The sequence below is a fragment of the Henckelia pumila genome, unplaced genomic scaffold (assembly GCF_033568475.1).
Source record: "Henckelia pumila isolate YLH828 unplaced genomic scaffold, ASM3356847v2 CTG_357:::fragment_5, whole genome shotgun sequence".
Taxonomy (NCBI): domain Eukaryota; kingdom Viridiplantae; phylum Streptophyta; class Magnoliopsida; order Lamiales; family Gesneriaceae; genus Henckelia; species Henckelia pumila.
In genome coordinates, this window is record NW_027331810.1 from 3,483 (window position 1) to 15,785 (window position 12,303).

Below are 12,303 nucleotides of genomic sequence, written 5' to 3' on the forward strand. Positions count from 1 at the left end.
ATATATAGCTAAAAAATATTTAATTTGTTAGAAATTTCTAAACTAAATACAAAAATTTTCGACAATCATAATTGTGCAAATCAAGACAATAATCAAGATTCACGTGATGTTGTGTTGTTGTCTCGATCTGCAGAGACTATCAATTTTTTTTCCAATGATATATTTGTTTTTTCATTTATGATATCCAATTTCACGTTATATACTTTTTCGATATACAATTTTTTTAATAATATAGTAAATAATAATTTATTTTTATAACTTTAATTAATAAAATAATTTAAAAGTGAGATACATGTCTAGTTAAATTTAATAAAAATATAAGATTTAAAAAAATTAATTAAAGGAAAAATTGACGTTTGAATTTGATCATATAACAATTAAATCATTTTCTATAGTTCATGTATAAATTTAACATGATTTTATCAATAGTTCGTATTCCAAAATATTTTTTTTCATATTAAAAGTATTATTTTTAACCACAAACATGAATCAGATCGACTAACTTACGAACGTCTCATAAAATATTTACACATATTTATATTTATAATAGTAAAAAAATTATATCTTAAATTTATGTAAACAAGTAAACAACATGTGTTGCACATGTGATATGCTCCTAGTGTCGGTAAATAATTGATACAAAGATTACGAGCACCACAGATGTGGATGGGGTGGATTTTCGATATATCGTATAAAAAATATAGATATCGAAAAAAAATTTAATATACCAAAAAATTGTCTATATTTTGAAAAAACATTCGATACGGTATTCCAAAAAGTAAAGTCGATATTTTAGTTCGGTATCCCAGCCCTAGAGGATACCAATCCTACCAACATATATAAATATCAAATTCCCGAACCTAACTTTCCTGGAAAAATAAAATAAATAATAAATAAAACCCAACTGGTTATAACCCTAATAAAGCCAATTTGCCTAATTCACTACAATCTTCACCTACCCTCGCTTCACTCTCCTCCATCTAACCAAATCTTGAAGCCCATTTGCAGGCTTTGAAGAATTCTTAGCCATATATTCTTTCATTCTTTTTTGCTTGACCGCCATACCTGAAAATGGGTAAGCTTTTCACTTTGGCTGAGATTTCTCAGCACAACAACAAGAAGGATTGTTGGCTCCTCATTAATGGCAAGGTATCGGAATTTTCTTGATTTGATCTCGAAATTTCATACCCTTTTGGATGTTTGGTCGTGGGTGGTTCTGTTTTGAGCGTGTGGCGTTCTGGATCTCTGGAAGATCTGATCTTGATCGGTTCTTCTGGGATGTTTTGTCACTGATTTATCTTTGTTTTGATGCATCGTGCTGCGTGCCTCTGCTGTTGCTTTTAGTTGACTTTTAATTTGGATAATTTTTATTGTTGGGGCTTGATCATGTGTGAATCTGGTTATATCATCATTGGTTATATATAAAATAAAGATATTCTGACAATACGATTTTGATGAGAGAGAATCAGTATGATGTTGCAGTTAGTTTTAAGTTAATATTTTTTTTTGATCTTAAGTTACTTAAAAGAAGGACAATGTATCTTGACCTCCTGCTCGATGTTGCGATTTTCTTCTGTCTCTATTCATTTTTCCGAGAAATGGGTGACAGTTTATTGCGATAACGGTCTTGATACATTGGTTTTTTTGAAATTTCTGTTCGACCATGCTTGCTGCATTTGTTTGTCTGTACCTTTATGTAGAGTAGAATATACGTGGAGGAATCTATGTAACGGTGATGAAGATTCACCATGATATGACTCCGGCATCATGTGGATTGACGCAAGCCTCATGAAAGCTTAATAATTTAAGTGATACCGGAATAATTGTCGGTCATTACTTTCTGTTTTATTCAATTTTATTGATTTGAAAGTGTAATTGCTGTCGCCAAATTGAATGATCATTTGAGAACATCTGATGCATAATGGTCTCATCATTTTTCAATAATTTCTAGACTTGATTGCTGATTAATTTCATTGGTTTTTATGATCTGTTTCCTCAAATACGTGGAGTCAAGTTACATTTGTTTTCTAAACTGACGTTTGGTTTTGAATCATCATTCACTGTTCTTGATTAATTTTTCCCTTCTGTCACATATCTTTCCTGATTAGTCTAAGCTGGTAGTAACCTCATCACAAGTTCGTATTTTTCTTTTCTGTTTACAACGCTGTCATAAGTGGGATTTATTTAACTAAATAACCTTCGCTTGACCATGATTTAGAAATATAACATTCTCAATTTTTCCCTTTGTTTTTTTTTTTTTTCATTTCCTTTGTATTTGAAGGTCATTTTGCAATTTTTTTTTGAATAAAGGTCATAAATCAAAAAATTTGGTTGACCAAGGTCATTTTTCAAACTCTCTCGTCATAAGTGGGAACTTTATTAATTTTGACGGTTTATTACAGCTCTTGTAACATCTTTCTTGCTCCACTATGTCCAATCCAATTCATAATATGACATCCAAATGTGATATAAGCCAAATGTATGACTGAAAACTAGAAGCGCCAAACTTGAAATATTCTCTAAATTATTTTGAATTTTGAAAGTTGAAACTAGTGCTAAATTACTAATAAGGTCTACACCTGGTTAATCTCAATGGAGAATGTAACTCCAGAAATCTGGAGCTGTAATTTCCTTATTTAAGATTTGAGGCGGATACTGCGGTAAACAAGTATTCTAAGGGGAGGTTTGAGCCACACGGTTCGGATACAATATACTGAGACAGTAGCAGGATTTTAGGCTGTCTATATGCTTCTATCTGCACCATATTCTATGATTTCGATTTGCATGCAATGCATTACTTGCTCTTGATTACTTGTGTGCAGGTGTATGATGTAACCAAGTTCTTGGAAGACCATCCTGGTGGTGATGATGTTTTACTGACCGCAACAGGTAGTACTATTTTGTAATATCACTATATAGTTTAGAGAAATGTGCATCTACTCTCACTAATGTATATGTCTATAACACTGCAACAACCCTTATCTGCTGTCCTAGTATATCAATATATAATTATGATTTTTAAGTGGGAGCTTTTGTGGACGTGTAACTTAGGAATGTAGGTATATGTAATGTCTCTTTTGTCGAAATTTAACGGATGTTTGTATCGCAGGGAAGGACGCAACTGATGATTTTGAGGATGTTGGTCACAGCAGTAGTGCAAGGGCAACGATGGAAGAGTTCTTTGTAGGCGAATTTGATCCATCATCCATTCCAATCAAGCCTCAGTACACTCCTCCGACGAAACAGACGCAAACCGTTGAGGACAAATCATCAAACTTTGTCATCAAGCTTCTCCAATTCTTAGTTCCCCTGCTTATCTTGGGCTTGGCTTTTGGTGTCCGTTTCTACACCAAATCATCGGCATAATAATAAAAATGTACCATCAGAAATAAGCTTACTTGGGTTGCAACCATGTTTGTGTTCCTTGACATCAGTTGCTATTATAACCTTAAAGGGAGAACGTATGTGGTATTTGAGGATTCATTTGTTTTGTATTTCCATTTACTCCTTAAGAAACTCATGATTCTGGTCTTTAAATTTTCTCCGACTTGCGTCGTCATGGTTTTGTGCTTGTGGCTTGTCTTTGGTTAAACTCACATGTCGGATTAAGTTCGAAAAATTCTCGATTTGATCGACACACACGGTGTCTTTCTCGGTTCTTGCAGCAAAAGATATCACTCCATTTGTTCTCGGAGCTTCCCTTTTAACGATTTTCGTTCTTCTTGATCTTTAGGTGTTCATTGGTGTCTATAGACTATGTAGTTGTTTTTTGTATTGTAAAGATTAATTAGAATAAAGGTCTTAATTATTGCCCCACTCTTCGTGACGAAGCAAGGAAAGGAAACACGCAACATTATTCGTTTTAGATGTAACCCAAGGGCGTACTATGGAGTAGTTTGTTTCTTTGCTTACTGGGATTTTGCTTTTTTTTTTTCTTTACATTAATTTTTATATATATATATCGAATTCCATATTAAGATCGTTGTTTTCCCAAATTTAAAATTTTAGATTATTTAAATTTAAATTGTGTAAATTAAATTTTGAAAATAAGGAGGAATACGAAATACGGAACAAACAAATAAACTTGCATCATTAAAGTTTTTTTTTTTTTTTTATTGATATAAAATTCTTTTCATTTCTCCTTGAGTAGAAACCGCTTCGCATAATTGGCATGGTTCTCCTTTGTCTTAATGTGAGATATATGTGAGTTTGTTTGTGTTAAAGATGTAAACATGTGGGTGACAATTAATGAATGCTTGGTCCTCTTAGTGTCATTTTATTTTAATTTTAATTATATATTTATTATTTCATTTTTTTTATGCGTTCATTGGTGTTCAGTCCTTAAACCCAAAAATAAATAAAGAATCAGTCACTGTCAGAAAAATAGTTGTTTGCACTCCCTGGGCCAACATTATTTTTCTCGGATAAAATTCGGTACAAAACATTGAAAATATGGTAGAAATACATGATATTTAAGCACTAATTATTCAAGATTGAGTACAAAAAAAAAAAAAAAAAGATTTTGAGTATAAAATCTAAATATTTTTATTAATGTGAACTTGCAACATATGTTTGAGTACTCAAAAATCATATATTTTTATCAGATCTAACACATTGGATACTCAAATATCATATATTAATACCATATTTTCAATGTTTTGTACCGATTTCCATCTAAATAAGATTGTAGTGACCCTTATCGAGATCACCTACTAAACAGAACTTAGGCATGCAATTAACTTAATCAAACAGTAAACCAGAATTAAAGCTGCGGAAACAATAAATATTAATACAATCCCAAGGAAAGGAATCTGCAAATACCCAATTAGTTATACAACCAAATCGAAAGCTGTATCAACCCGAATACAAAAGAATAAAAACCTAAACGAAGCTCCAGCTGGCCAACCACTGCCTAGCCCCTCTTGGAACCACCTGCCTCATCCAATCGCAAACCTGCCCCATGGAATATGGTGTCCAAAAACACAGAGTACGAGACGTGAGTATAAAACGCTCAACACGAGAGTATGAGTATACATGAATGCAAGTGTACCGCCTACTGACTAGAAGTCAAGAATCAGATAACAGAGACAGATCGGGCCCTGGTATGTCGCACGATGTGCCGTCGCTTCAGGAGGTGGCTCACATACCGAAATACCAGTGGATACGCGGGACCCAAATCGATGGAAGTTCATCCACTAACAGGATAGGGTAAAACCCTACTAACAGGCATCTCAAAAGAGATAGATCAAGATGTGTGAGGACCTTGATTCTAATCATCTAATCATAATTAATCAACCACAAAGCAAAGAATAAGCCAAGTGAATTAAACGCAATTTTTTTTTATATAAATTCACGGACCCCGGACCACCTCCGGATAAGGGTTCGGACATACGAAAATTTTCAAAAATAAAACAGAAGACCCACGGACCCTTACCCGGGCCATTGCATGGGCCCCATGCATACCTCCGTGTGAAGGTCCGTGCCTATGCAAATCGGCAAAAAAACAATAATGCGAGACAGAGGACGTCCGAACCCATGCACGGGGGCATGTCCAGGGTCCGTGCCCTGCTGCAAAACCAAAAAATCAAGGCAATAAAAAACTAAAATCGTGCAATACAACTCCCCAACTCAACCAAAACATAAATCATGCATTACCAAAACAATCTCCTCAAAAAAAATGAAGTTCTAGGGTTGTACATTCCATCGATCTAGTAGAACATGCTTCGGTTTTAGTTATACAATCCAAAATACGATACAAGTTCGAAATATAGATTCGACTCCTAAACCCAAGGCCTCCTTCTATCCTCTCGATCACCTATCCATGAGTTCTCTGGCTCGTTCCTGCCCCACCTGTTGCCAAGTACACATACAAAAAAGACAACTGCCGTCTAATCCGATGAGAATACAATTCCCAGTAAAAGAGACTAACATGTAATATCATATAAACATATCAGTCATGATATGAATCAACTTCCAAATATAATCAAGTATTCCAATCAAGTAATGAATTAAAATGATATGCATGACTTTAAAACTTCTGGATTAACAGACTCAGATAATCAAAAGGAATTCTTCTTTCTTTCTTTCTTTGGTTTGGGATCCCGAGGTTAAAATATCCAAAATCACACCGAACTCCCCTTTCGAGGTGGACGTGGTATATTTTAATCCTCTAGATTTCAGATCATTATAGTGAGTTAATCGACGCTTGTAGTAAATCGCCTACCAAGGCCACTCAACTAAAATCTCCAGATCGTCAAATTCAAAATGAATAATCAATCAACTCAATATGAATGCATATGAAATCTCATGCATTCAATAACAATTGAATCATAAATTCAAATAAGCATATAAACATGCAATATGTGATTTCTTCTAGGACACTCGAATCAATCCAGATTCGAGTTAATCATCCTTTTCCATTCCAAAGTCGTCTTATACCTTCTCGTCATTTCACAATCTTCAATCTGTAAAACAACAAATCTCAATTCAATATCTATTCCAGTTCTACGATCGATAAGTAAGAAAGTCGATACTATACCGGCTCAATCTTCCAAATTGATCGAAGCTAAAATCTCGCAACTCCAAGGACTTCGAATCAATCTAACAGAAGAATTCACATGATCAATATCGATAGTAAAACCTCATCAAACTCGGTATAATCAAATCAATAGAAACGATATCCCGAAATTTAAACTGACGGCATAACGACTATATTCTGATAAACCGGAAACGCAGACAACATAATATCAATCCAAACAACTTATATCAATCATCATTCAAACATTCAAACTCAAATCCAACACATCTCAAAACCCATCTTTCGAAAAACATAAAAAAATTCATATCAAATCCAATCGACGCTCTATTTCAATTCCGTTTGAGAATAAACGATAAGAATAATCTCTAGAACTTCATATCCGATAAGAATCAAATTCCAACTACATCCGAAATTTCAAACCTCTTAGAAATAAGAGAAATTTACTTTCAAACGGAGCACTCGACGTTGTGATCGCAGATATCTACTCGAGATTGAATTCCAATGGACGGATCGAGCTAAAATCGAAATCACAAAAGCTTGGAAGCTTGTTGGGGTGCTTTCATGGTGGAGAGACGCTTGGGAGGGATGAAGGAAGGGAATGAGAGACTTAGTCAAAGTCTCTAGGTTATAACAAATCCACAATTTGCGTTTTAGTCCCTGAAATTTCCAAAAATTGCAAAATAGTCCCTGATCAATAAAAAGTCAGCTCTTCAATTCTGAAATCACTGATTATCTCAATTAAATTCAATTAAGATAAAAATGGGGCGTTAAAATTCTCCCCCTCTAACAATATATTTCGTCCTCGAAATCAGTAATATCAACTCATAAGAAAGAAATAAGAATCAAGAACAGAATTAAGGACTCACGTCAGACAAACAAATCCGGAAATCTCTGCCTCATATCTGATTCTGTCTCCCAAGTCGCTTCTTTGACTCCGTGACGACTCCACTGAACTTTCACCAACAAAATCGATTTGGTTCTGAGCTGTTTCTCCTTTCTGTCAAGGATCTGAATCGGTCTCTCGAAATAACTCAGAGTTTCATCAAGTTCAGCTTCGTCAGGCTGCAGTACATAAGAAGGATCAGGATGGTATTTCCTCAACATCGAGACGTGAAATACGCCATGAATACCAGATAAGGAAGGAGGAAGTGCTAATCTATATGCTAGATCGCCTATCTTCTGCAAAATCTCATACGGACCGATGAATCTCGGTGACAACTTCCCTCTCTTCCCAAATCTAACAGTACCTCTAAACGGAGAAATCTTCAAGAATACACGGTCTCCCTGATAGAAAGATAGAGGTCTGCGACGGATATTCGCATACTTTGCTTGACGGTCCTGAGCAGTCTTCATTCTCAATCGAATAATCTTCACCTGCTCAGCCATATCACGAATCATATCTGGTCCCAAGTCTGGGGACTTAGACATCTCATCCCAGTACAGAGGAGATCTGCACTTCTTTCCGTACAACGCTTCGAATGGTGCCATTCCTATACTCGTCTGGAAGCTGTTGTTGTACGAAAACTCAACGAGAGGAAATGAATCTTGCCAAGTAGTGCCAAAGTCAAGCACCACTGCTCGTAACATATCCTCCAGAGTCTAAATTGTCCGTTCTGATTGATCGTCGGTCTGAGGATGGTATGTTGTACTCAAGTGCAACCGAGTACCAAGAGCCTCCTGAAGACTATGCCAGAAATGAGAGGTAAACCGAGGATCTCGGTCTGAAACAATCAATTTCGGCACACCATGCAATCTGACAATCTCTCTGACATACAACTCGATCATCTGATCATGACGATATGTCATTCGATACGGAATAAAACAAGTAGATTTTGTCAAACGGTCAATCACTACCCAAATGGCATCGCATCCTCAAACTGATTGGGGTAGCTTCGTGACGAAATCCATCAAGATATGATCCCACTTCCATTCCGGAACAGATAAACTGTGCAGAAGAACACTCGTCCTCTTCCTCTCGGCCTTCACCTGCTGGCAGTTCAAACAACGGGATACAAACCTCACAACATAACTCTTCATCTTATTCCACCAAAACTGACTCTTCAGGTCATTATACATCTTTCGTCCTCCAAGATGAACACTAAACCAACTGGAATGTGCCTCTCGAAGAATACGCTATCTTAACTCAGAAATATCAGGCACAACAATACGGTTATTCACAAATAAAACATCATCCCCGACCTGAAACTCAGATTGGTGTCCAGATCTCACTTTCTCTAACGAATGCTAAATACTCTCATCGGATTTTTGTGCTTCTCTGATCGACACAAACAACTCTGGCTCGGCCTGGATAGCACAAACTCTAATAGGATTCCTATCTGATTCAAACTCCAACCCAGAATTGCAACAATATTCAATCAAACGAGACACACCCATGGTCGAAAGATATAAGGAACAAAGCTTGTGACTCAGAGCATCAGTAGCTGCATTCGACTTCCCCGGGTAATACTTAATCTCGCAGTCGAAGTCCTTCAATAAATCTAGCCTTCTCCTCTGTCTCATATTCAACTCAGACTGTGAAAATAAGTACTTAAGACTCTTATGATCAGAAAAGATCTCAAAAGACTCACCGTACAGATAGTGATGCCAGATATTTAAGGCAAAAACAATAGCAGCGAGTTCAAGATCATGAACTGGATAGCGAGTCTCGTGCGGTTTCAACTGCCTCGATGCATACGCTATTACGTGCTTCCTCTGCATAAGTACGCAACCAAGACCTGAATGAGAAGCATCACAATACACGGTAAAACCTCCAGAACCTGATGGAATAGAAAGTATCGGAGCGCTAGTCAATCTCTTCTTCAACTCAATGAAACTGGTCTCACACTCTTCAGTCCAAACAAAAGGCGCGTTCTTTTGAGTTAGCTGGATAATCGGCTTCGCAATAGATGAGAAACCTTGAATAAATCTGCGATAGTAACCCGCTAAACCCATAAAACTTCGAATCTCAGGCACAGAAGTCGGTCTTCGCCAGTTCATAACTGCCTCGATCTTGCTGGGATCGACAGAAATTCCATCTCCAGAGATAATGTGACCAAGAAAAATGACTCGGTCCAACCAAAACTCGCACTTCGACATTTTGGCAAACAACTGTTCGTTTCTCAAAATCTGCAAAACAATCCTCAGATGCTCTGCATGATCAGCACGGTTCTTTGAATAGATATCGTCAATGAAAATAATAACAAACTCATCTAGAAAGCGCTGAAAGATTCGGTTCATGTGAGGACCTCGGGTTGCTAATCTCATCTTAAGGGGCAATTAATGAATAAGCATCATTAACGAGACAATAATAATTCAATCTGAATAAAATTAACCATAACATTTGGCGACGCAAAACTATACATTTGGCGACGCAAAATCACGTCGCAGAAAGAACCAAAGTTTTTTTTTCAGAACCCCACGCGCTCCCGCGCCCAACTTCAGGCGCGCCCGCGCATAGGTTTTGTACAGAATCTGGTAAAATTATAAACATAACAGTTGTAGATCTTTTTCTTAGCTTTCTAATGCCACAAACCGCACCCTAATCGGAGTTTTCAGTAAAAAGTTATGCTCATTCTACCAAGAAGGGTTGGTGCAGAAATTTACAAAAATTATCAAAGGCTACAACAAAGATCAAAGTTGCTAGGGCTATTTCAAATCTGAAAAATTGCATACATAATCTCAACATGTCCGAAGCATAAACACATGCATATCTAGACATAACAATAATCGCATACATGTTTCTAAGGTGCAATACAATAAACTCCATTCTAAGTTTTCAAAGCTCAAACTAAATCAACACCTTCTAACATGCATTTCACAGCAATCTATTCTTAGCCCGAAGTCACCACATGCTAATCTTTCTCAATCTCGAGCTATCCAAGCCACATCTGACTCGCTCATGCCCCAAACCTGATGCAATGACTCGCTCATGCCCCAAACCTGATGCAATGAACACATACAAACAAAGCAACAGTCGGATAACTCCGGTGAGAATAAATCTCAGTATGAATAACATGCATATACATCATTTAAGCATATAACTCATTCAAATCATGAATTTCATATAATAACATAACATGCTAGAATTTATAAACGCATATTCTAAACCATAGAAATCTCTAGGTTAATGCAATTCAATGCATGTGCCAAGAAATAGGCTATCAAATCTGATATCAATAAATCGTAGTTTTGGGATCCCGAGGAAATAAAATCTTCAACAAACACCAACTCACCCAATCGAGGTGAAGTTGAATACTTCATTTCCCCTGACTTTGGTGCAACTATAGTGAGTTTTCTGGCTCTGGAAGTAAGTCTACATTTCATGCCACTCAACTACAGCCCTCCAAACGTCATATTCACTCTAGGCCTTTCAACCCTCTATGCTTTACAGGCTGGAGTTCAAGATGAATGCAACATGTTATGTATGCATTAAATGCTATAAAAAACCTTGAACACATCAATCATATAATCATATGAGCATATAATCACTCAACGATACCGACAAATCTGTAAGTATCACATGTAATACATAAAACATGTTCAATACAGAAAATACTATAAATCAAATCAAACAAGTAAACATTTACATAAATATTCTGGGACTTCAAGAAAATAGCTATCTTGAATAATCTATCCCATTTATGTAAACGTAAACCATAACATATATGAAAACATGCAAGTATGTGATTTTAGGCAACTCGATAATCAGAAACAACCTCGAGTTATTCTGCCTATCTTATTAATGTCTATTCATACCTTTCCTTCTGAATCTCAGAAGCTCCAATTCTGGACAATAACATCAAAGAACTCTGATCAAAATCTGCTCATATCATTGCAATCATTCAAGGCGAACTAGCTTCAAACCTTCTTCCCTCTTTCTTGGTTCAAAGGCTAACTTCTCGAACTCGTCAACTCGAACTCGATCTCTTGCAATTCAAATCTGAAATGTATGGATTTTCAATTCAATATCAACTCCCAATAGCATTACAATCTCATCAATTCGGAAACAACAACAAGACTTGATTGTTCGGTCAAAATCAAAACCGACGGCATAACGGTTCGAATTCGAAAATCCCAAAGGCATTAACATCAATAATACAATCATATCAATCAAATATCATCACCAATTCTTCAGCTGAATTTCGAAATATACAGCCCCTAAAAATCAAATTTCTGACAAATCTTTCAAAAATCGAAAACATGTTCAAACGACGATCTTTTCACGATCCGTCTTATGCTATCGTCGTATATGCTAGAACATGTTTATACAATCAAATCTTAATTCTAACAACATCATAAAATTAAAACATGGTAGAACTTCATAAAACTTACATCAAAACGTATCACTCGGAGCTGTGATCGCAAATATATGCTCAATCGAAAATTCTACCGGGCGGATCAATTTTTATCGGAGCTTGAAGTCTCAAAAATGGCTTGACTCTTCTTCTTTTCTCTCCTCTCGTTTGCTTCTAGAATTTTAGGCTGAAATATGATGCCTTCCATCCCTTTTACACGTTTTTAATGACCAAGTTGCAAGGAAATTGCATTTTGGTCCCTGAACTTTGGCCTAATTGTAATTCAGTCCCCGGACAAGCGATTTAATTCAATTTCAATACTAAATAATTTAAGAATAATAGAATTCAAGTCTAAACTCTAAATATTCTCAAATTAAATATTCTCGGATTAAAATTAAATCATTTCGAACCTTATCGCATTTTAGTCCTTGAACTACTCAATATTTGCAAATGGTTCCTTGCTCGGATTTC

General features: G+C 36.1%; 1 protein-coding gene across 1 annotated transcript; it reads left to right on the top strand.

Annotated features, from left to right (window-relative positions):
- The first annotated feature begins 921 nt into the window (after positions 1-921).
- LOC140871059 (cytochrome b5-like) lies at positions 922-3,559 on the top strand. Its single transcript, XM_073273496.1, has 3 exons — positions 922-1,149; positions 2,823-2,889; positions 3,110-3,559. The coding sequence occupies exons 1-3, from the start codon at positions 1,072-1,074 to the stop codon at positions 3,364-3,366; spliced, it is 402 nt and encodes a 133-aa protein (XP_073129597.1). The 5' UTR covers positions 922-1,071; the 3' UTR covers positions 3,367-3,559.
- The last annotated feature ends 8,744 nt before the right edge of the window (positions 3,560-12,303 follow it).